At 36.9% G+C, this 26,659-nt stretch overlaps 1 protein-coding gene across 2 annotated transcripts; it reads left to right on the top strand.

Annotated features, from left to right (window-relative positions):
* The first annotated feature begins 969 nt into the window (after positions 1-969).
* On the top strand, positions 970-6,647 carry plk3 (polo-like kinase 3 (Drosophila)). 2 transcript variants are annotated; one of them, XM_058394857.1, is made up of 15 exons: positions 970-1,270; positions 1,921-2,028; positions 2,124-2,240; positions 2,343-2,472; positions 2,605-2,692; positions 2,775-2,870; positions 3,006-3,204; positions 3,303-3,429; positions 3,516-3,622; positions 4,041-4,158; positions 4,356-4,439; positions 4,531-4,693; positions 4,899-5,028; positions 5,169-5,282; positions 5,493-6,647. In XM_058394857.1, the coding sequence occupies exons 1-15, from the start codon at positions 1,061-1,063 to the stop codon at positions 5,685-5,687; spliced, it is 1,986 nt and encodes a 661-aa protein (XP_058250840.1). In that variant the 5' UTR covers positions 970-1,060; the 3' UTR covers positions 5,688-6,647. The 2 variants fall into 2 exon arrangements, with proteins under 2 accessions (XP_058250840.1, XP_058250839.1); XM_058394856.1 differs by having other exon boundaries at positions 971-1,270; positions 3,513-3,622.
* The last annotated feature ends 20,012 nt before the right edge of the window (positions 6,648-26,659 follow it).

The raw sequence follows: 26,659 nt of genomic DNA, 5'->3' as shown, positions 1-26,659 counted from the left end.
CTTTCAGTGTTTACCTTATGTGTTCATGAACGTTAGAGGATATGAAGACTAGTATATCTTCTTCAGAGGCAGATAAAAAATACTTTGTATTAGCCCTGGGTTCTTATTGATCATAAAAGATTGATCTTTTCAAATCAAAGAGCTTGTATGCATTTATGATGGATGAATAGCAGTGACTACAGTAACAAATTAGACCACTGTTGATGAACTGTTCGAAGTTAATACAAAATAGCATGAGTTTTAGAAATACTGCCAAGCAGAAATGGGAAATGCGCCCAACATTGCGTTGAGGATCAGTGCCAAATAAATCCACCAGGGGGCAGCGCATGCTTTTACTACTACTACTACTACTACTACTATTATTATTATTATTATTATTATTATTATTGACATTAATAATAATAATAATAATAATGAATATTATTAATAAATAACAATAAATGATGATGATAATAATAGTAATAAATAATAATAATAGCATTCAACATGGCACACGTTATTGGTTCATTTGCATTAAAATTAAAGGGTTTTTTTTCTACTATGGAAGATGATCGAAACGATCTCATAGTTTCACCCTATCATGACACATCACACAATCATCACACTAAGATTGCTTAGGGCTAAGATCTGGGTAGGGTGATTTGATTTAAGCGAGCTAACAAAGGGAATGATTGAAAATACAGTCTTGATTAAAGAACACGAGACGCAGAGTGACCTTTTCCAAAGACATGTTCAAGTATTCTTCAGATGGCCAGCCACTGATATTCATTCATTCCAAACACAGAGATCCCACCGTGATTGGATTAATGCTGGTTTCATTCACTATTTCAGTCGTTTTCATTCCGGCTTCCTCGACACCTTGACAGACTCTGATGTTGACAAATCACATCATCGTTTTTAACATCTCTCCTCCCATTACCCGCCTCCCCGCCGGTGACGTCACCGCTGGTTTATATATACTAGGAGTCGCGCGCCCGGGCGTGTTTGATGAGCTGTGATACGGAGTGGAGTGGACTAACTACGTTGACGTTTTCTGAACCAGGCCCTCGTGTATTAATGAATGGATCCGTCTTGTTTCAGCACAGTACAGCGTAATTCCTGTCAGATGATGAACCCGGATTTGTTTAAGCCGTCTCCGGAGCGCTCTCCGTCTGCGCCGACACAAAAACCGAACCGGAGCAAATGTGAACAAACGAAAATGGAGCTGGCGCAAGTGGTGACCGATCCGAAAACTGGACGATCTTACTCCAAAGGAAAGCTTTTGGGAAAGGTACTTCAATTTGAAAAATGTCATATCACCATATCTTATTATATAAGTGCTTTGAGAGTCTAGTAGTCGTTGCGTTTGTCTGTAAAACGGGCTGTTTCTTGCCCCTGAGCGCATAAACGGCTCTGGTCTAGTCTATCTGGCTTTATTCTGTGATTTTATTCTAGGCTCTGTGTCATTACTTCAGGCTGTAATGCGTTATTCTACAGATTTATTCTAGTGTATGTCGTTGTGTTTGGCTGTATTGATTGTCACTTATACAACCATGAATTCCCCTGGGGTCAGTGGCTGTTCTTGATCCTACCTGCGGTTTGTGTTCAATTGCGCCTCAGATATTTTCTTATACCTGACGTTAATCAACAAACTGACTTATTTTGTGTTATTTATTTGCGCCCCTTAAACCTGATCTCGCGAGGCCGTACTCTTATGGTTCAGCGCATGATAACTGTATCTTTGGGTGGCTTGTAAGCCTGTATAAAGAGCATCTTCATTTGAACAGATCGTGATCAGCCCTGAGAAAGTGCAGTGTCATCGCCGTTGATTTTAGTTGATGCTGACGGATAGACGACCATTCATCACGCTTATTTGTTTTAAGGCAAAACATTTCTTTGCCAGAGCTAATTTATTTGACAGACCTACATGTTTTGTTACAGGGAGGGTTTGCTCGATGTTATGAGATGACTGATCTTTCCAGCAACAAGATGTACGCAGTGAAGGTTATTCCACAAAGCAGAGTCTCTAAGCCACACCAGAGAGACAAGGTAAATAAGAACAAGACTTTATCTCGATAACCTACATACTGATGAAAATCATTTGTCATTGGTTCATTCTAACTGCCTTCATGTTTCTCCGTTAGATAACGAATGAAATCGAGCTGCACAAAACCCTCCAGCACAAACATGTTGTCAAGTTTTCTCATCATTTCGAAGATCAGGACAACATCTACATCTTCCTTGAGCTCTGCAGCAGAAAGGTGAGCTGTTTCACCAGTAAATGTAAAACCTTTATTATCATCAATCATGATACTGCATCAGGTGATAAAATGAGGTGGATTGTATACTTTTCTTTGCTGCAGTCCTTGGCACATATCTGGAAAGCACGACACACCCTGACAGACCCTGAAGTACGTTACTACCTCAGGCAAATAATTTCTGGCCTCAAATACCTCCACAACAAAGGAATCCTCCACAGAGACCTCAAATTAGGTAATGCAGTTTCATTTTCCACATTTTGTTGTCACCCTGTGGAGTTGATTGTTACTCTACTTTCCCTTTTTATATTTTTGGAATGTTGTAACTGAGCACAAAATTGTTTTTACATTTGTTTGTTTTGAATAGGCAATTTCTTTGTGAATGAGAATATGGAATTGAGATTAGGAGACTTTGGGCTGGCAGCAAAACTGGAGACTGTTGAGCAAAGGAAAAAGTAAGTAGTTGTTCTTCCCAAATGAAATCATAATTCTGATCAGTGCCATTAGTTTGTAAAAAGTTAATTGACTGTTTTGCAGAACTATCTGTGGAACACCAAACTACCTGGCACCAGAAGTATTAAATCGTCAAGGACATGGGACTGAGTCAGATGTTTGGTCACTGGGTTGTGTGATGTAAGTGAATACAATAGTCACCCTTCTTTAGTTAATAAACATCACATCAAAATAAATTGGAAAATTATACATTGGGAAATACTTTGAAGTTTTTACTTTCTTGGTCAATGGTCTTTTTTTCTTTGAATTGGTCAGGTATACACTTCTCTGTGGAAATCCTCCATTTGAAACATTAGACTTGAAAGAAACGTACAAATGCATCAAAGAAGTGAAGTATACGCTTCCACCATCACTCTCTTCAGCAGCACAGAAGCTAATCTCTGCAATTCTGCAAAAGAACCCCAATGATCGCCTTACTCTTGACCAGATACTTGCTCACGAGTATTTCAGTAAGGTTAGTTATTGCATCATATTGAATCTGCTTAATCATGTCAGTGCTGTTAGTCAAGTGCATGGCATCCTGACTCTATTTCCTAATGATTCTTTTTCCAGGGCTTCACTCCAGACAGACTTCCACCCAGTGCATGTGTGATGGTGCCGGAGCTCAACCCACCCAGCCCTGCCAAGAAGTTCTTCACTAAGATGGCCAAGAGCCTCTTCGGCAAGAAGAAATCCAAAGGTAAGGCCATCACTGGGCATTTCTTTAAGCTGAACCCTCTAAGAATCATTGTGAGATTATTCACTTGTTTTATTGAATTTCAGCAGAGAAGAACCCCAGTGAGGAAAAGGAGGACATCTCCAAGCTTGTGTCAGGCATGGTGAAGCACTCAATTAGCCGTCAGATCAGCCACAAGACAGTGGGAGTGAATGAGGTATGTGTTAAGAGCCCTAATACTGTTTGGGGTTGATTAACATTCTGCTATATATTTAAATGTCTGTTTGTCTGATGATTTATTGTACTTAAGGAGGTGTGATAAATGCCAGACTGTGCTTTTGTTATGACATCAGCTGACTTGGCAGCACTGCTATATGGGGTAGATGAGTAACTTGAGTGAACTCTAATGTAGTAAATCACATGTGCATCTCAAGGGATAAACTAGGTATTTAGAAGAAGAATCCTGATCTACAAACCAGCACACATGCCACACCTTTTCATAATAAAGGAAGATTAGAATTGAATAACATACCAGTTCTGCACTTGGTTGCTTCTTAACAGTCCATTCCTGCTCTTGTGATTAATAGTGTTCGAAATTTATTGATTTGAATTTTGTCTTCTGTTTCCCCACACAGGTTTCATCTCCAGCAGGTCAGCTGGCTGTTTCAGGGCCCTTAGACACACCAGCTGAGGATGAATCCAGAAAGTCAACATCGCGTTCCTTCAAAGGGACAGTTGCCAGCAGTACTGATGGTGTGTGTGCATTTGTTAACATATTTAGTGTGGCTCTGCTTGTGGATGTGCAATTTTAGTTTAACCCTGAGGCTTTTAAAATGCTGTATAATCTGTAGATCATATGAGCAACACAGCAAAGTGATTCTTGTTTTGCTCTCATAAACTAAATTAAATCTGTGGGACTTTTGTTACCTTTCACCTTTATTTCTGTGCAGGAGGTGAAGACTCACTGACCCCAGCCGCTGTAGCTGAGGCCGCAATGAAGGTCCTTGTTAATTGCATGTCCACCATGCCATCAGGTTTGTTCTAGTCACACTGTGATAACCAATTTTTTTAATCTTTTAGATTAATGGTCAAAAATTTAATGTCTGGATTCTTTTGTTTCTCTAGCATCTAAGAACAAGGCATGTGTGACAAAGCCTAAACCTTTTGTCTGGGTGACCAAGTGGGTGGATTACTCCAATAAATATGGCTTTGGCTACCAGCTCTCCAATCAGAATGTGGGTGTCCTCTTCAATGAAGGAACTCATCTGAGTCTATGTGACCAGCGAAGGTAACTTGCGATTTTAATTTGCTACTTTATTTAAAAATAAAATGCGCCTGGACACCAGACAATTGATTAATTATGATGCTTTTACAAATGCATTGTAAATGTAAATGTAAATGCATTGTGCATTACAAATGTATTGTAAATGCAAATGTCATGTATGGTTGTTTTCACTTAATTAGATTATGACTTACCATTTTTCCCTCCTCAGGGTAGTTCGTTATTGTTTGACCAACAATAAACATTTCACCTTCCAATCGGATGCACTACCAGAACAGCTCCAGAGCCAGAAACACATTGTGGAGCTGATGGCCAATTACATGGAGCAGAATCTCATGGAGGTGAGGGGCTTTTCAGAAGATCTTCTGAAATTCATTTGTATTGTTGTTTTTGGTTTAAATCACTTGTTCTGTCCCTATACTGTATGTAAATTAATCATTAAGCCACTGGGAGTCAAATTAAGCTTTATCTGTTCCTACAGGGTGGAGATCTGGGTTGTGAAGAGCAGCCATCTCCAACTGATTGTCCCCTTCTCCTGCAGTGGATGAAGACAGACCATGCTTTAGTTATGCTTTTTAACAACGGCTCACTACAGGTTAGCTTTGTTTTTTTTTTTTGTTTTTTTTTAAAAAAAAAACACTTTGATTCTGTTCATTTAAGCCCTCTAGATTAGCATGTTCGCATGCTGCATTTCCTTAATGCTTGTGTTTTGGTGAAGGATGAGAAATTGTTGACTTTAAAGAGCCAAATATTGAGCACAATGTTACAATACAGTTACAATAAGATGTTCTTTTTCTGCTCCCAGGTGAACTTCTACACTGATCACACCAAGGTTATCTTGTCCAAGTCAGCAGACACATACTTGTTGACCTATATTAACCGTGAGCGGGTCTCCACCTCGTATAATCTGAACATACTCAGTGAGCAGGGCTGCTCATCTGAGCTGCGCCACCGGCTTGAGTATATGGTGAAGCTGCTGCAGCACTACACCAAAACATAAATGAACCACAAAAAAGGACTTACAATTAAAAAAGGTCTTGGACTGAAACCACATCTGGAGAAGCTTGCATCCTTCTGTAAAAGTTCTCCCAACCTATATTCTGGACTCCTTGGACTTGCAGTGCACTGTTTTGGATTTGTTTTCTTTTCTATGTCACACTGACACTACCAGCTTGACTTCACAATGTACACAACAAAGTGACAAGGAGATGAAGAGAACTTGCGTGATGAGGATGAGGCTTTCTGTTTGATCACCTGCTTTCCCTTTTTATTGAGCATAGACATTAATTATTTCACTTAAGTACACACAAAGCATGGAAAGCTGATGATTCCAAACATTTTAAGGAGAAAAAATTTTATACCTGGAGGGCCTAGTAGTCTGCAGCTGGACCGACTATAAATCTTATTGAGATGTGAAATGAGTAAAGTGCCTTTCTGAGGAACGTCTTCTGGGTTGTGCAATAATAGCCCTTCTGTATCTTAAGCTCAATTAACAAAAAGGTATCAGAAAGGGCTTGTGCAGTGGAGCCTTTATTTTTCTGCTTTCAGTTCGATTTTGATTGTGTCTAAATGGATGGAGGTAAGCACTACAAAATCCTGCTATAAGCTTTTTGCCTGGTACAAGATATTAGTCATGTAATATCCTCTATCAGATGAAAGACTAAATGTTTTTCATTTGTGCCTCCAACTGTTTACGTCATGACCACCACCATGTGGCATTGTTCTAAATACTGTGACACTGTAGTGTTAAATAAGTATTTTTTTTTTCAGCCCATCACTGGGAGTCATTATCTTTTCAGGCAAATGTTTTGGCACATATATTTATGTTTTTATTTATAATTTTTTATTTATTTATGTAACTATGGTGTTATCACTGTGTAAATGTTCAGGATCACTTTTTTATGTATTGGTATCTTGGAAACTTGAGCGGGGGGGAATAAAGTTTGTTGCATATGCAGATCTTTTTTGAAGGCTGACTGTATTGTAATTCTAAAGTATAATCAAAGCCATAAATGAAAAATGACCAATAATTATTAGCTACTAATAGGACAATGACTTATCGTCTGAATTAAAATGGGCAGTGCCAACTGCTCATTACTGTGATTTGAATAATATATACAGAAAGGTTTGCTTATCACATATTTTGCATGACAATGTGATGCAAATAGTGACAAATGAATGTTTCTGAAAAGAAAGCATTGTATAGCTGTCTGTTTAAAAAAGCTGGTTATCCTGTTGATAAGCTGTTGGTCATGTTGTCCAATCACCACCTGAGTCATCACATTATACCTAGGCATATTAATATATAAACTTCATAAGCACCATATAAGCCAACATCTTGGCTCAGTTGGGTGCAGTTTTTAGGTATAGCTGCTTAACTGCCTTTATGTTTTATTAAGGTAAATTAGGATGCTCTATGTAGTTTACTCTTAATCACTGATTTTTTTCAGTATTGATTAAATCAATTTAAGTTTTAAATTGATTAAAAATATAACCCATTTCATCTTAAACAGGGTGGGCATATAGAAAAAATGTAAAGGTTGTATTCAGATTAGGCATTTTAATTATGCTCCTGAAGTTTGAAAAGCAGTGATCAAGTGGTGACAGACATCATTAAAGGCTGAGACAAGGAGGAAGAAATTCAGTCATGTTCAGATCTTTCCATATAGAGAGAAATGAAAAATTCACAGATATGCACAGCAGCATAGGTTCATATGTAGTTATTTACCATATATTATAGTATTATTTACTGATAATATAGTTATCAGGCATAACATTATGACCACTGCCAGGTGAAATGAATAACACTGATGATCTCCTCATCATGCCACCTGTTAGTGGGTGGGATATATTAGGCAGCAAGTGAACACTTTGTCCTCAAAGTTGACGTGTTAAAATGCAGGAAAAACGGGCAAAAAAGGGCACATTATGGGAAGAAGGCAAGCTAACAGAGGCAGTGTCATGCTTTGGGCAATGTTTTGCTGGGAAACCTTGGATCCTGCCATCCATGTGAATATTACTTTGACACATACTATCTAACTAAGCATTGTTGCAGACCATGTAAACGGAAATGGCATTCCCTGATGGCTGTGGCCTCTTTCAGCTTGATAATGCGCCATGCCACGAAGCAAAAATGGTTTGGGAATTTCAGGAAATTGAGGTCTTGATTGTCCTCCAAATTCTCCAGATCTCAATCCAATCAAGCATCTGTGGGATTTGCTGGACAAACAAGTCCAATCCATGGAGGCCCACCTCACAAGTTACAGGACTTAAAGGATCTGCTGCTAAAATCTTGGTGCCCGATACCACAGCACACCTTCAGGGATCTAGTGGAGTCCATGCCTCGATGGGTCAGGACTGTTTTGGCAGCAAAATGGGGACCAACACAATATTAGGCAGGTGGTCATAACATTATGCCTGATCAGTGTACAAGAGTCTCAATAGTTTTTATGTTGTTGGTTTATATGCTTATTGTGCTATCCTTTAATTCCATCCTTTATTTGAAGTATTACACAATATGGGATATCATGAAGCTAATATAGGATTAAGCAGATGTAGATAAAGTACCAAACTGAAGCAGGAATCAACTGTAAAGCCATCTCTCATTTCAACACCTTGAGTAAAGTCAGCAGAGGTAAATAAACATGTATCCAGACAGAGAGCCTCCTCTAGCTTACTCTTTCTCCAGGATTTCAGCACAGATAAATCTTGGCAAGCTCAGTTAGTAATTATCTTCTTTTCATGGGTGCTGCTATGTCAGCAAAATCGCAGGTGCTGGGTTTTTTAAAAGAACATTTCTAAAGATAAGGCATGCATAAAGATAGTATAAAGAAAGTATACTCTCATTGATACCTTTGTACAGTGACTTTATAGGTGCAGCTCATGAGTGTGAACAGGATACTGATGACATTGTTCAATAACTTGAACAAGCCCAGGCATATCTCTGAAGATGACAGGGATGAGTTTACTAACAGGTATTTAAGCATTTTCTTCTAAGAAGGAGAGGGAAGAGCTGAACTGAATGAATGAGTTTATAACTTGCTTCTTACATAACTGCAGAATTAAAATCTGCTTACATAACAATCTGACGTTCTTTAATTTAATCATATTGTGCTCCATGATTTTGAGATTTATTGGTGTACAGGATTTTTTTAGTGATTAGTCATTAATATTCACAATATTTAATGCTTATTTTGCTATGAAATTGTCTCTTCATATTAAGTGTTTGTTTTATTTTATCCACAGCAGTTACCACAGCAGAAATACAGAAATGAAGAGAAGTATACTCTGTAAAATGTGCTCTAATGAGCAAGATCTTAATGAACCCACTTATTGTTTCCTTTAAGACAGGGCTTCCCAGGCTTTTATGTGTGCTTAACCTGTTAAGCAGGTTAACGTTTAAGTGAACCTTTGCTTGTTGAAAAAGTTTGTTGTTCTGTTGCTCTTTTAATATGCATAAACCTACTGTGTTTAGTTTTATGGCCCAAATTTTGCTCTCTATGTCTCTTTAATAAAGCTGGCTTCATACATTCATAAGAAAGCTGCTTCAAACATACCACACACTTGGGAATTTGTTTGGCTTTGTCACTGTCCATGCATGTAAATCTAAATATTAAACATGCCTTGTTGTACATACAGAAAAGTTCCCACTTTGGTGCTCTTGTCTAATTTGCTTTGGGTTGTTCCTCCTTTTGTGACCATTCTTTTACTAAAAATCCCTGTCCATTCTAAGTGATTTTAATCAGGTCTAAAGATGAAGAAGCTTTTAGCCACAAAGAATTATTATCTTCTGACATGATCTGTGAATAATTCAATCTGATTGCTTTTTACTTATGGGGTTAAAGCAAGATGCTACATCATTAATGTTTTTAATTATTGCTTTATTAGTACAAACAAATATTGTTAAAATTGAACTTAATGTGGCACTAACAGTTTCATCACAGTCTCATCATGGTGCAATGCCACCACAAACCTCTAAAAGTTCACGAAACCCTGATTTGGAAACCCTGCTCTAAGACATCTTTGTCAGTTGTGCCATGGCTTTTATACAAATTCTACTATCTGTCTTTTGAACTAATGGGGACATTGTCACAAACATGTTCCTAGATATGGGTCAACACAGAAGCAGTCTCTAATTCAAAGACTTTAAAGGATACTTAAGCAAGTCACAAAACAAGACCAAATTTCAAGCATTAGACTGTGCTTTGATATCAAAGTATGTGGCTGTTTTGAATAATTAATGCAAAGTGAAGAGGTGCATACTTCATTTAGTATAATAACAGTTCCTCTGCATATCAATCAAATGAGTTTCTGGCCTCAAGCATGTAAGCTGTAAGCTGACTGCTGATCCACAACCAAGCAACCCTCTGAACATCATACTGTCTTATATTTTAACTAGTTGCTAGGCCAATGCTGTGAATGCTGACATCAGTTGCTATTGATACAACATTGCTTTTTCTGCCTCCAATTAGCCCTTTTAACAATTTACTCTTTTTCTAAAACAGACCAAATGTAACGTGTACATATAACGTAATCACTACATTTAAACATACAGTGCATGTAATCTGTTACAGATGGAAATCTTTTTACAGTCCTTGAGTACATGGTTCACTGTAATGGTATTTCTTCGGTATAATATAATCATAGTACTTTTATTTTTTTCATATTTTTTCTTATATTTATATTTCAATATTTAAAGAATAAAAGCTCTGAATTAAACATAAGCTGTCACTTATATTGTCTTTTGCCTTAAAACAGCTGAGTGCTTCTATCTTTACTAGACATAATCAGAGCAAACTATCTACTGAAAATCTACTAAAACCCCAATAGCATTTGGATGAGTTTGCTTTGAGTTTCTTTAAATGCTGTTAACATTAGAGTAATATTCACTACAACATTGCTCATATGGTCACTTGGATAATACAAAAGTGCATTTCTCAGATGTTCATATTTTATATTAAGTGAGTCAGATGTAGACATATAAAATAGTCATTTGTAAAGTAGTCTTTTTTTGTTTGTTTATTTGTTTTTGTTTTTTATCACTACATTTACAACAGAATTGAATTGCTTTTTTAATTAAATTGTTAATACAGTAGTAGCTGTCATAAAGGTGTTTTTTGGCCAATTTTATTGTCCAGCATGTTTTTGTTCATTTTTGTTTGTCTAGGTTAGTTTTGAGATTTTATGAATATCATGATCAATGACTTTGTGATTCAATATGATTTTATATGTATTTTTGATGTTTTATATGTATGCAGCACATCATTACATCATCAGATGGCATGAAGATCTATTATCCCTCGACTTCAGAGGACAACTACACCTTACAACGTAAGACTTTATGAATACTAAGGGTTTATCTCAGTTTTTAGAAAGCTTTTTGGGGCCAGAGCAAGTTAGGCCAGCAAATATGAACAATGATGTTTTTAAGGTTTAATTCTCTTAACTGAGTTGGAGGGCTGAAGAAAAGCTTATAGCTCTTTCTCACTTTTTTTTTTCTTAAATGGCAGCATGGAAGCTGATGAGTGAATCATGCATTGAGGAAAGACGTCATGAAAAGGAAAGGAGGGTAGAAGGTTGTGTGTTTTCTATTTCAGACTCCTCTACTTCCTGGTGACCTCTTCCCCACTCATGAAAAAACTGTGTTGTGCTGGGAGAGAGTCACTGCTGAGTGACGAGCTCAACGTCATCGCTCTATATCCTTCACAGAAATTAAATGTCCTACACAAACTAGCTACCATTAGCCTCTCCACACACCATCTATGATTTGTTTGGTATTTTTTTATCTCAGTATTGTCTATAGCCTGAAACACCTACACCATATACTTTAGCTTGCCAAATGCTACATCTTTATAAATAGATGCAGTCACTGCCTAGTGTCACTATTTACATCACAGCCATTTCCAGGCATCTTTGGCAGAAAGAATCGTTATGAATTCCCCTTTGAAAGAACTTTAGGAAGATGAATGCTGCTGCGTGGACTGATGTAACAGCTCTGGTTTTCATTATTAGCCTCCACATTCCCAGACAAGGACAGACCTCACAGGGCTAAATCGTGTATGAGACATTTGGGGGTTTCCTAACAAAAGCAGGGATTGTGGGGGTGGATGGCAACACGGTGTGACACTGATTTCCTCTGGGCAGCAGGTCTGGAATTTTGTTCTAGCCAGATAAGCAGGGCTTTGTGGACCTTGGGAAGCCAGTAAAATGTATGTAAGACTTGGATAGAGCTAACTTTACATCCATATAATGAACACCACATTTGTTACTTATAACATGGCCTGAAAGAACTGATTCACACACAGTCAGCATCAGTGTAAGAACACAGTAAATATGGAGTCTCTAGTACATTGTCATTAGTGCATTGTACAGGAAATCAGAATAGCTTAAAGGTTTAGAGATTGTTTTATACTCTGACTGCTGGGATCTCAAAAGAACAATAATCTTTGAAATAATCTTCCAAACCTAGTGTCAATGACTGTGACCAGACTTTTAAGAAATGGTTATTTGAATTAGTTGATAGTCTATAGATCATCTAGTAACTTTGGAAGTAATGGAATGAATGCATTAAGTGTTATTCATATTCATATTCATATTCATATTCATATATATGTTATTCATCTATATTCATGTATAAAGCATTTTTTCCTCAGTTTTCTCCTTTTTAAAAGCAAGCAGTAATTCAAGTCTTTGGTGCATTCCAGAGCTTTAGATAAGGGGAATTCCCACACTGTTTCCTCCTAATTCTTCTAGTATGCTGAGAACCAGATGTACTACTCTGACTCACATGTTTAAACATGTTTAAAGCTGTTTAATGTTTCAAGTAATTTAAGATATTCATACGTTTAATTTTAATAATGATCTTCACAAATCCACTTTATTTTCAAGAGGCCTTAAAATGGCATTAGGTTAATATATGCAGCTATTCCCTGGAAGATGTGTTAGTTGTTTTTAAGGTTCATTCTCCCAGTTTCTTAGACAACTCTGTCAGAAGAGTACCACTTTTGGTGACAATGTAATCAGGGAGGGTAGCACTAACATATCCCAAGAAAAGAAACAGGATCCTTTTTCTTGCTATGTGAGGTGCTTAAGTAGACAGAACAGATGTGCTCTTGTTGTGAGGCTTCAGCTCAGGAATTTAAGATGGCCACCAGCTGATTTTCTCTATTAAGGCAGGGTTGCCCACAGGCCTGTTTCTGTGAAACCTCCTCTGCTGTGAAATCCCATAACAGCACTACTCACTATCAAATAGGAACATAAATCAGCTCTTGGGGAATTTACTATCTTTTTTTTTATTCATAGATACCTGTAGCACACAATTACTACTTTGCGCGCTCTCTTTGTTGCCAGTGGGATGTTGCCAGTCATATTTGCAATGTGTGCTGTTAGTAACACATTTCCCTCTTCTTTAAACTGCGTCATTCATGTAAGTCTGCTGACAAATACTATGGTAAAATTGTATAGTTAGTAATTTCCCTTTTCTGACTGTACCAACACCGTGTAGGTGTACACAGAGAAGCTCAGTGTTTCCTATATGGGTACTTCTCCCTATTGTTTTGAAGGTTGTATTCTCTGTCATGCTGCCCTATAGAATTTCCAAAGTTTTTTATTATCTTATTAGTTGTAATCTAATGGAATTGAACAACACATGGGCCAATTAGTTTCTCAAAGACCATTGTTCTGCCCAGCACTTAAAAGGCCACCCAAAATGTACCTTCCACCCCTGTGGAGAGTTCGGCATAAAAGTAGAGAGAGATTCAACTTTATTGAGTTTCCAGTCACAGAAAGATGATCAGAGGAAAGAAAGTTTTCAGCTTCTTCTTGGTCACTTTACCTTGGCTGGGTTCATACTTAAGTAAAAGTAGTTCCTCCTCAGGAACCCTAAGTTGTCCAGAACCTATTGTTCATTAAACTGTGAATTCTTCTGCCTGTCACCTTAAGGGAAGTTTAATAATGGCAAGTTTGCATTTATTAATATTGTTAACAAATTCACAATATGCAAGTGAGTTCACATGCCAGAACTTCCAATGAGCCACTTTTGTAAGTCACTGAACCCATGAGTTGTTAATTTTTATGTTTAGGATTAATTATTTTTTATTTTTTTATTTTTTTATTACGCTGGATACCAGGTTAGCATCACAAATCGATCTTTTTGAAATCAAACCTTAAATATTTATGAGAAACAAAAGCAAGTGGTAGTATCAAGTTGATGACATTTCAAATGGAAAGAAACAGATAAATAACTAGATTTGGATGTCTTTACTTAGCAGGTGATAACTGCCTCATGGCACAGTTGACCTTGTCCAGTGGAATAACATGGACCCTGTGTAAACATAGCCAAGGAAAATATCAGGAATCACTAGCGAGTCAGAGATAACTTACAGGACAGACTGGACAGTTGCCAAGCACATTCTCTTTGTGAGTCACTTCCCTTTCAGGTTATTTCCAGTGACCTTTGATTTCCAATCTATGGCCAAGTGAGAGTCAGTTTCTATTGTGTTCCAAGTACTTTAAATGGAACAACAAAAAGTTTTCAAAATGTACCATCACATTTTTACCCTAGCATGCTGGGAAATTAGTGTTATTGTCTACATCTGTCCGAATTTACACTGAAGCCTACCTACAGTGAATTGGTAGATTTTGACGAATTAGATATGTTTTCATGCCATACTTTTTCTCCAACGTTTTTCCAAGTATGAGAGAACATATCTATCATGTGAAATCAAATTCAAGCTTGTTTTTCAAAGCTTGTTGGAGTTTAAGTTCAAAGTTTAACAAAAGTAATTTTCTGTCCTCTATACATATATTAAAAACATTCATGCTAGCTGAATTTAAATGTTTCATTTTTTCCTATATTTTAAATGTATTTGTGCTCACTGGGCCATTCATAGTCTTTTTCTCCATCTGTCTTATTATAGATAGAATTTCAGAAAGAGGAAAATGGAAGAAGTGAATGTAAGAAAAAAGTAGCACAAACATAACATTTGAGTAAGCAGAAAAAGGCCAAGAACAAAATGTGTACTGCACATTATTGCTTTACGGGATAGTGTGTAAATGCAATGTTTAGAAAATAAGTGTAATATTTATTTTTAAATGAGCATTTGGATAATATACATTTTATGGGGGCGCAGAGCATGTGTAATAAAACTATTTGCTTTTTATGAACAAAGCATTTACAAAACATCTATGCAGAGAATGATAAGGCAGGAATTTATAGCTTTATCTCTCTGCTCTTATTCTATTGGATATTTTATATGATATATTTTGGCCCTTGCTGCTGGGCAGATCCCTGCCACAATAAATGTGTTTCATGGATTCTGTTTTCAACAAGCAGCTTGTTTCTGTTATTTGTACAGCTGGGTGCAAAAGTTTGCACCCCCATGGAATTCCTTTAATTTTGAACAAGCTTAAACACATGGACGGCTAACAAATAGCTTAAAAACATTTTGCCTCATGGCATTGGCATGACATTTTTGTGTATGTCACATGTTTATGCTACACCAGCAAAACCCAATTCATAATGATGCGTTAGAAGTGCATCTGCAGCTTGACATATCCATTATTTCTCACCATTGTGGCTAATGATAACCAGCAAACAATAGCTGGCCTAGCATCTATAATTCGTTGCTTTTAAGTAGTCAAACATATGTTGGTGATGTGTGATTGATGTGCAAATCCTTGAGACTCTTTGCCCACCGGGAACAAAAATGTTATCCACTTCTGGTTTCTCAAGTGATTTCTGTGTTCATCTCCCAAAGTGACCCACAGCAATTAATCACAGCACAGTCTGGTCTGGCTGCCATGGTACAGAGTGAGAGAGAATGTGTGTGTGTGTGTGTGTACCAGAGTCAGGCAGAGTGAGAGAGAGGACTTTATTGAGTTTCCAGTCACATATTACTACCTCAGCTGCTGATTTCTCTCCCTCTCCCTCTTCATTAGCATTCTCCTCATAACACCCAATCTCCAGAGAGCACCTGATTCAAGGCAAGGGGGATGACTCTGTGCTGGAATGGACCACTAACATACACAGTATCATATTAATATCTGTGGGTAATGTTTGTAACTAAAAAAGACCTTACATTATCACCACCAACTTCTGTGACTGTTAATTGACAGATAATTTGCTGCTGAAAGTAAGAAATGCACTTCAGCTCTTCTTTTTTGGTGATCCCCATATAACCATGTGTGGAAATGTGCCACATGTACACACACAATCATATACTGTATATACATATCACACATCACTGCAGTGCAGTCCTCAGGTGCCTCATCTAGGAGGTTGCTGTCATTTTTGGCTGCACCCTCATGCTGAGCCAGGGTAATAACCCATGCTGTGCAAGTCACACTGAGGGTGGGGAGTGTAAATGGCAAGCTGAAAAAACTGTCACCCTAGGTGGGTGAGAGTGTTTACCTAACCAACATCTCTCCCAACTTTACAGTCTCAAGGTGTGAGACGCAACACAGTCAGTGACGTAGCCCAAGTGAAATAACATACCACAAGAATTCTTCACACAGGCAGCTGACACCTCTTCAAACACTTAGAACCTTCCTATAGATGCTTGTAAAAGTGCTAGAGTGTGGGTGTGGGTGTGGGTGGCTAAATTGTTTGAAAGCTGACAACTTACAAAAGAAGCAGGAAACAGTAAAAATAAAAATAAAAAAAATATTTTACATTTTAATTTAATTTGACAATAATAATTTTTAAAGAATCACTTCTCATACAAATTATTCCCTTTTTTTATTTATCAACCTTGCTGTATACTGGAGGAATGCACCATCTTGGTGAATTCGTATTTATTGCAGTGTCTCATGAGGACAGACAGCAGACAGTAGAATGGTGTGATCACACTTTCATATTACTTCCTCTGCAAGCTGAGGCGATGGTTTGTGAAACAGTGGGAGCTATGTGTCATGACTGGTGTATTAGGAGACAGTGAGCAATGCTGTGAATCAGTTATACAGTGGCAAAGAAATGAGGGGATCTGTTGTAGGCTGTATGTGTGTTCAGAAAATGCAAAATAAAAGATGCAACAATTTGCATCTAGATTAATGTCAGAGAACCAAATAAAAACAGTTCTAGTATAATCAAATCTGCAAATTAGTAGTGTTAGTAATTGTTATCTATTATTTAGTTTACACTGAAAATAATTGGTAAATTAATCTCAAGCAAAGATATTCTCTTAAACAAAGATAATGATTGTTTTAAAGGCTTTGTTACATTAATTAAATATACTACCAGGTAACTTGTACATAATGATGTCTTTTAAATCAAAAAGTAGGCAATTATTTGTGCCAGGTAATCATGTGTCTGGCAATGAACTAATACTACACTTTTACACCAATTTCTCTGTCCTCTTTCCCCACTGACTGTCAGTGTTAACCCAGCTTGTTAGAAGACTTCAAAGAAGTACCAAGAACCTGGTTTCCATGGCAACAGCAGCAGTAGCAACATTGTCGTATGACTGGCTGTATGCCACATCCAGTAATTATTCAAAGGGAGTAAACGTCAGCATACATACGCACATGCCAGCGGAAGTATAGGGTCCTGGCTGTTGCTGACGGCAAATCAGAAAAGCCGAGGCTACAGGATGAGTTGGACATTATTTGTCAGCACTGGTAGGCTACATGAAGTCACTGCTTACATAAATCAGTGATTGATTACACTCATTGAGTTCATCATGCAGTCACTATTCATCTCCATTTTTAGCAGGGTATATGTCTCTATATTTTATATTACCAAGTGTAGAGGATGTACAGAACAAAAAGGTAATATGTTCAGAAGTAAATATGTATGTGTATGTTTTTTTAATGAATAATAATAGAAAGCTGTAACAATCTGAAAAGTCAAAGCAGTCTAATAGTTCAACTGTCAATATGGCAGAGAAGTTACAAAAATGGAACAATGTTCTTCTTACATAGCAGTTATATGTATAGTTGCTGTCCAAGAACTAATTTAATGTTATATAATTAACATCCTCATAATCAGGTAGTTCAAAGTCTTGTTTTTCAAACAAGACAAGACAGTGGGTTCAGCTGATCAAGTGTGACCCAGGGATAATCATCAAATTACTATCAAAAGTATTCACCAATAGAGCAATATTTGCTCTCTGAGGGTTGACATAGTCTTTCTGACTTGCAAATTACAGCAACACTAGCCAATATCAGTATAGTGAGCTCATGTGTGTGGAAGAGGGCAGAGTGTGTTATGCTGTGCTGTGACACAACAGGAACAGCAGCTTGAAAAGGCGCACTTGGCTGGCTTCACATTTCTTGGTGGAAGCATGTGTTAGCCTTCAGCCTTGGTAGCTGTTGTATTTTAGGGAAGAGATGAATGGTGGGTGGTGTTTTGGTGGTGACCAGATTTGAGTTAAAATGAGTTTTAAAAAAAAAATCATAGAGGTTTAATTGGTAATTGGATCGTCATGACCTGCCCACATTGCATGCAATGACTTCTATGCTATGTTATCCGAAAATTACAATTATAATAATATAGTTCCAAGAATGTTTCATGTATATGACATTTTTATTTAAAAAAAAGTTAATGCAAACATATTTCACGTTATATTTCATAACATTTATGTGAGGCAAACAATTTGATAACTTTAATCTATTTAATACAGTGTTGAATGTTTTGATAACTGATGATCAGGGGCTGTAAACAATTGTGACTAAAGGCCATATTGTTAGAGACATTCTGCAGTAGGTCTAAATAGGTCTGATTACATTTACAAATACAGTGCATCAAGTGGTGACATTACATAACCAGGTCAGTGAGAGGTGTCTTAGAAGCAGATAGGCAAAAAAATATAGGCATGTTCCAAAGTATAATTTAAGTTTCATCCACACTCTATGCTATATGTAGTGCCTAAAAAGAAGAAGAGAGAGGCCCTTCAAATTGGATTGTCTGGAGATATTCTAGCATTTATAGTGGTTAGTTCTGCCCTTTGCTGTTGTTCTTTTGTTGTTGTTTTTCAACTTGCTCTTATTCCTGATCAGTTGATGAAAACAAGTCTAGCCTCACTTGAAAATGTTAGTAGAGTAAGTAATTAAAAAAAAAGTTAAATCAAAAAGTAAATGAACCTCTCCAGTCTGGCAAGATTACCTGACCTAAGCTGAATTTGCACCAGCAAATGCACTGAGCTTCAGAGCTGAGATCAGCCATATTTCCTGCTGAAATTTCTTTGCCTCATATACCAGATCGATTGTGGACTGACAGAAGATCAATGATAGCTTGGAAGAATGCAGCCATTTCCTCATCTGTAAGGTGCAGCCTTCGGCCACAGGAATTAGGTTATGCATCACATATGGTAATGGACTTCCTGCTCTGTTCCCACTCTGTTTTTCTCTCTCACTTGCTTCCCCTTTCTGAATGAAACCCTTCCCGGAATTCTCGAGGCAGTGCATTTACATCCATTTATTCACTGAAGGTCTGTAATTGTTGAGGTTGTATTACATGCACATAAGAAAAAAAAGACAGGAATAGGTTGAGAGAACGATTATGAACGCACACTCATTCCGTGTCCCTGAGCACTTCCGAGTGAGGTTAATTTACACAGCCTGAATAGCAATTAGAAAACAAAATGGAAAACATGTTGAAAATGCAGTTTTACTGCATTTAATAACATCAGGCCGTTTCATTGCTTATAACACAATGATTTCATATAAAGACGGTTTTGTCACTTTTTTGTGTCTACCACTACTTTCTGCTCCAGATGAGACTAACTGCAACTACACCCCTGTCAGTCTTGTAATTAGTGTTAGTGTTAGTAAAACAGCGATGGCATTGCTTGCTTATTTTTGTGTTTCTATTTCATACACATTCACTGTATTCTACATCCCTCTTCAGCATTAGATTACTTCAAACAACTCACCTATATGACATAGATGCCTTTAGTATGATGCCTGGTATAGTGATATAAAATTATATAAAATTGCAGGTTTTTGTAAAAAAAATAAACCAAGATAAATCATGTCAGGTATTTTTTTACAAAAACTTGCAATTTCAGCAGTGGAGTGTAGACTGTTTATATCCACTGTACTTAGCATTATAGTTAAGGCATTTGTGAAATGTAGGTGAATAGCTTTGAAGCAATATAATGCTAAGATATATGTTGTTCTTTATGGATATGTTTGATAAAGAAGCTGTAAAAGCAATACTAATTACAAGACTGACAAGGGTGTGATTGTATTTAGGCTCACCTGGAGCAGAGAGGTGCAGCTGTTGGCACACACACACACACACACACATCATATACGTGTTAGTGTAAAACATGAAAAAACCTAGAGCTCTACACAAAGAACTGAAACAAAATGAGAAACAAGACAGTAAGAGAGAGAGAGGATAAAAGACTGTATACACATACACATTGGGCTCCAGACTCGCACTGTTTAGTCTGACTGCAGTCTGCTAATGGATGCAGCGCTTGTGGAGAGTGAAAAGGCATGCTGCTGGGTTAGCATGTGTGCTGCAGCGTGCCATACATACACACATCTACACACAAATGTGACACCGCATAATGATGTCATTTCCACCAGACGCGTGTGCCATACACAATCCCATCAGAGCTCAGCTAAGTGCATGCTTACATAATAGTCATCTCTCTTGGCAAAGCTGGCAGAAGAGGACATTAATTCATGTTATTCTTCAGCTTAGTGCAAAACACTGTCTTATGCTCAAAACAAAGCTCACTTCTCTATAAGTTATTACAGCATATAATAAAGTGACTGGGTCTTTTAACTCTTTGAAGTTTAAAAAAATATATCTAACACCAAAATTACAGCCATGATTCCACAGTTATGTTTTTGCAACATGCATGGTAAATAATTATTAATGGGTCAGGGATAGCACATTTATGTTAAATATTAAAACACATCCTGACACACCAAAAACAATTCACTTTTGGTAGTAAATTGTTTTTGAATCAGATAAGTAATGATGTAAAGGTAGATGTATATGTAATTGGTTGAGTTTTAGAAGAAGAGTTGGTCTGCAACCAATAACAGCTGCATGTTGGTAGTATTCATGCAATCTCTCCTATTTTAAATACAAGTGTGCCTTGTGTTTACATGGCTTTCTCTCTGTGTAAAAAGAGGTGCTGTGCTGTGCCATTTGGGAGGTGGCAATAGGCTTTTGTACACATTTGAAAGGCGGAGCAGACAAACACTTTGTGTCTAGAGGTCTGGGTCATGAGACAGGGGTCTAACCTCCATCTGCCATACCTCCAGCTTGTGTAGGAGTGAGAGGGGCCCTGAGCTGCTGCACACACAATGGAGAATCTGCTTCTCTTGTCAATCATAAGGAAAAGTTTGTAGGCCACCATCAATTGAAATAATCAGTTGTCTCAAAATGCAGGAGTGGGTCTGTGTGCACCTGTCACTTGAATATATTATATTCAAAAAGGAATTTCTGTGTTTTATATATATATATAACAGTTAAGTTTCTGTACAGGGGATGTTAATGTCTGGTGTTAATGTTAACTCCATTTGCAACTTTTTGTCATTCAAATGCCTACATAAATTCCCTGTAGGTTTACTGTAATTATTAAATGATTCATAGTAATTACTTAATATGCTTAATAATATGCTTAATAAGGACAAAGAACTGAATAATGAGCTGGGGGCTCGGAGGTGTAAAAGATCTTTACACTTTGTTCTTATGTGTGTGTGGTTTTTAGGATCTCTTGACTGAAAAGAAACAGTAAAAAAAAACAGCTTTATTTTTGAAGCCAAAAGTCAAAATCATTTTAAAAATGCAGTTGGCCTTTGACCAGCCTCTTTAATAACACATTCCTCTTTTATTCTTACTGATTTCTGTTATGAGCTGACATTTTCCTTCTCATAACAGGAAAATGTCTGAGTTGTGACTAACCTGGCTGTGACCTATCAAAGGTATGAAACATCACAGGGACAGAGAATGACATGAATTCACATTCTCATACCAGCTTCTCTGATGCCAGAAACACATTGTAAGCATTATTTGAAACCAGTTTTCATGGTTTCTTTATACAGCAGACTTATGCAACTGCAACTAATTCTTTGTGTATGAGAACAAGAGGTAAAATCAACTTCAGCATGTACAGAATATTGTACTTAAACTGATAGATGTATAAATATGAGTTTGGTTTCTTGCTTTTTAGGAGTACAAACACTTTAAAAATGCAGCTTGGCATGGCACACATGGCATGCAAATGTAGACTTAAATTCCCACCTTATACTGAAATTTCTCTCCCTCTCAAATTTGGTCCAGCACAAGAGAGGATGAAAGTTGAGCTGAGAGGAAATTATGGTTTGACCTATGCTGTTTTTGGCTCAAGCTGAGCCCTACTAATCTTAATGTGGTGTGTAACATTGCTATTTTTATACCACATCAGTGATGACAAAAGGACACACACTCCTCCATGTTTTGGCTTTTTATTTATAGAGAATGCTAAACATAGAGCTTTCAAAATGGTGATGAGCAAAACATAATTCCAAATCAACACAAAAATGGTAAAAACACAGAATTTTTTTCCATAACTGTATACACATGCACAAAGCTAAGAATATAAATGAACTTACATTTTCTTGATGGAGGAGTGGGTACATGTCATGGCTCTTACAATCACCACTGAAGATTTTCTGGTGGCTTTTGGTAGCTCAACACCAGCTTATTTATATAAGGCGTTAGTCTATTTGGGACCTGGGTGAAGCTACCTTATGAAACAGATCAAGAACATGATAAGTGAATGCTAAGCTTTATCAGGAATATTGTTAAAAATGTAGAATATATATGATTTGTTTACTGCTTTTTTCACACTGCATGATTCCATTTGTTACTTCATAGTATAACATTTATTAGTCTTTTTTTTTATAAAAGAAATATAAAATTAAGAAAATCCTTCTATGATCAGATGTATCCATATCCTATTTTAATGTTATCGCCAACTAGACATCTTGTAAAAGTTAAAAAGCATTAGGGGAGAGAGAAAACAAGCCCTTTTATCTTTGTTATTACAAGTGGTCGTGTGCTGCAGATCATTGTCTGCTAAAACTGTCCTCACACACACCTGAGTCCTAGTTAAACGATTTGCAATAACATTAACCAAAAGAAAACAACCAGGTTGAATTAAATCCAGGCTCAAAGACTCTGTGAAGTGATTCTGTGTGTGTGTGTGTGTGTGTGTGTGTGTGTGGCTCTTGTGCCTGTATAAACGGGCTGACCTTTGGCCCTCCCATACCCCCGAATCCTTTGCAGCTGTTGGTGAGGCCCCATCTGTCACTAGCCTCCTGTGGTGAATGGGGCAGGGTCTTCAGTCTCATTTGATTAACCTGAAAGATACAAGCATTTTCTGTGTATCACAAGACACACTTTCATTTTACATACACACACACACCCACACACACACCAGAGGTACATACAAAATTCCACAGAGAGCCCCTGATTAATTAATGTTCCTGTGTTTGATACAACTAAATAAAACCACAGTTGACTATGCTTTTCAAATGAGCAAAATACCCTTGTCTGGTTTTGCATGTTTGCCTTAATGAATGAGCAATTTGGAGCATCACCTTAAATGTCACTTTTCACAATTAGCATTGCCAAAAACATATATTTGTTTTTGTTGGCAATTCTAAATTTTTAAGATGGTACACCTATACCCTGCATGATGCAGTGGATTAAGCCAAGACATCTCACAATTATCATACATTTTGGTAACTTGGTAACACTTTATTTAAACCATGAGTACCTACATTGGGCCTTTATAATACATTCAGAAGCTCAGAATAAATATTTTCAAAATCATTAATGGTGAATTAATGTCAGGCTTATGTCAAAACCCAAATATAAGGAGATCATTATCTTTAGTGTATTCGAAATTTATTATTTTATCTTTACTAACAACACATTCATGAAGTATTTACTTTCTGTAGGTGTATGGGATTTAATTCTCTTCTGCTGAATTGCTGGATGTACTATTATGAAGCATGTTTCCTTTACCAGAGCACTTACTTAAGACACCCGCACGATGGTCAAACTAATGATATCAAAGTGGTAAAGTATGTAGATAAATATGGACCAAAGCATATGGACACCTAACCCTAAAACCTGTATGAGGGTTTAGATAAGATTTTTTAATGACAGTAACATAATCAGTTTTTCCTACTCTTCTGTCTTACATGTAAAGAAAAGTGACATAGAAAGTGACATAGAATCACAAGTGTCAGCTCATAGGTTTTGACATAAGCTTTGGAAAACATCTCCAGCATTGTTTTAAAAATAATTTATGCAATACTCATTAATGAGCTTTAGAAGCAAATAAAGTTGCTAGTAATTTCCTAGTAACTTTAACTGTGTATGTGTGTGAAAGCTCAGCTCACTTCATGATTCTAGCAACTGGTTGTGAGGTAGTAATGAATGTGTGACATGTCAGAAGATGCCGAGGAGCTCAGAGGCCTGTGGGTGGTTGTGAAATGCCAGAAGAGACGCTGTGATGACGCACAGAAGCTCAAGGTGTGAGGAAACCCCACTCACAGAAAACTGCTGCATGTGGTATGATACTTGCAGTTGCTATGGATACACACATTGTCATACATTTCTTTGCACGTTCAGACTTGCCATAAACACATGCAATCACACAAACAGTCACATGATTAATATAATTTATCTCTAACACACCTAAAACTGGGTGTGTCTGCTTTTTGTTTCCTTTCGATGAAACATTTCGTACACTTTTACGTTTAGGTCTAAAAGGTTACATGTTACATGTCAGCTGATTTTAGGGATGAAAATATTAGGAATTATATTTATATTTACAGTTCTTAATCTAACAAAGACTGTAGCAGAATTACTAATCTAATCATAACCTATTAAGTCAGATGAGAGTTTTACAGACAAAAATCAAAACACTTGAAGAAAAGACAGCAGGTTTGGAGGAAGTGCCAGGATAAACATTACTCGCACTGAAGTCAGACTCTGAATATGCTCATGTCTGCTACCTTTGTCCTTACCTCCTTACTAGGAACACCTATATTATTAACACCTTATACCATGACTATCATGAAATTCATTGTATATAATAAAATGCTGATATACCTTCTTTTTTCCATTAGATGCAATGGAATATATCTTCTATGCATTCGTTCCATGCATTCAAAATCAGAGATTTCTAAATTCAAATGTTTTTTTTCTACACTTATACAATTTTATGTCATTACTAAAAGCAATCCTTAAATAGTGATTAGTTAGTGCAGGCAAAATTGATATTTAAGGTAAACCATTTATACAGAATTACATTTTTATTTGCTCATAAAAACTCATGTTTATGAGCAAATAAACATTCTCTGACATTAATTTATTATAGGATGTTTAGTAGGTGCCATGGAAAATTTAACATTTACCTTAATAGCCAGCTTTAAATAAGTTTATTCATTCACCTCACCTATCAGCAATTAGGATGTGTTAGGAAAACCTCCTAAAGGAAACACACACAAAGTATGGGAGAACATGCAAAACTCTGCAGATAACCTGACCTGAGCTCAGGATTGAACAAAGGAATATACAAGGAATACAATTTGTAAACGTAAACCACAAATTTAATTGTAGTTATTAAAGCAGACTGTGCAACTGTGAGAGTTAGAATAAAAATTATACTTATTGCATAACTAAATTTCCTCAAAACCTGTTCAGAATACTTTTCCACTGCTACAAAAGTGCTGCAGCCTGGCTACTAAAGCTATACTATAATGCTTCATGCAGCACTTACTTACACTTACTTACTTACTTACTTACTTACTTACTTACTAAAATTCACTAGCAGCTATGTGTAACCGTTATGTTTATGAGCACTGACTTCCTGTATCAAAACCACCAAAAAAGCAAAACAGGTTTTGTTTTGGCTGAAGACATTTGTGGTTGTGGTTCACTTTCCAAAAAAATATTGACATTTCATACATGCCTATCTAGGTGTGACTGACACCACAAGCAGATCTAAACAATGTCTGGCTCAACTGTGTGCGTCAGAAAGCTGTGAAGCTGTGAAGCTAACGAAGATGCAGCAGTGTAGAGCTTCCTGAAAATAACTAATACACTATAATATAAACCTTCGTCATATTGTGGCGAAGGGGGGAGGGGTAGTCATATTGTTTTAAAGGGGAAGTCATATTGTTTTAAAAATATATTCAAACTTTTACATATTGTAACAAATTTGTTTCTCAGTACTGTTGGAAGATGTTATAAATATCAATATTAACTGATCAAGAATGAGGAGAAATTCTGATCTGATGGGTTCATAATTAGAGAGTTATTGTTTGGATCTATATTCAGATCTCTGTAAAGCTGCTTTGTGATACTTTTCATTGTTAAAAGCAGTTTGTAACATCACCAACAACTTCCACAGGGCAGGGGTAAAGGTATCACAGTCTACTTTGTCTGTCTGCCAATTTACAGAGAAATGTACCAATCTAATGTACTAATGGACTTCATTGAGAGAAAATGGAAGGTTTTCATTTTCTTTAAAACTGTTCCTATACTTTTGCTCACCAAAAACCCGTCTGGTCTGCCCACTTGGGCCATGGCTTGGGCAGTGCAACTGCAGGTCTGTAGCATGTTTAAAATAATCATTTTAAAACGATTAATTTAAAAAAAACCATATTGATTGATTTCAATGTTTTAGTGGATTTTATGAAGAAAGACTTAATTGTAAAACAATATCTGAGCTATATAAGGCATACTGTTATATGATGTAGCACACAGTCTACTGTACTTTTTGGCATGTGAAAACGTGTGGAAACAAGGACTGAGTATTGTGAAACAGAACAGGATGGTGAGCGGGGAAAAGGTGCAGGAAGAGGAACATGTGGGCCTGGTTGAGGTTGTCATTCATCCTGATGTAGAAAGAGATGTAATTTGTGGTGCTGCTAATTTGTGTGAAGCTTTTTCCAATGAGATGTCTACGATGTTTCTGGAAAGACAATGTCCATGCATTGAACTGATGC

The sequence above is a fragment of the Hemibagrus wyckioides genome, linkage group LG07 (assembly GCF_019097595.1).
Source record: "Hemibagrus wyckioides isolate EC202008001 linkage group LG07, SWU_Hwy_1.0, whole genome shotgun sequence".
Lineage (NCBI taxonomy): Eukaryota > Metazoa > Chordata > Actinopteri > Siluriformes > Bagridae > Hemibagrus > Hemibagrus wyckioides.
The sequence above is the reverse complement of the archived record's forward strand: the minus strand, read 5'-3'. Positions and strand labels throughout refer to the sequence as shown.

Excerpts from the sequence above, each read along its gene's own strand:
- plk3 (XM_058394856.1), top strand. The coding sequence starts at position 1,061 with ATGGATCCGTCTTGTTTCAGCACAGTACAGCGTAATTCCTGTCAGATG. Across the intron at positions 3,623-4,040 it reads AGACAGTGGGAGTGAATGAG|GTTTCATCTCCAGCAGGTCA; the intron begins GTATGTGTTAAG and ends TTCCCCACACAG. Across the intron at positions 4,159-4,355 it reads AGTTGCCAGCAGTACTGATG|GAGGTGAAGACTCACTGACC; the intron begins GTGTGTGTGCAT and ends ATTTCTGTGCAG.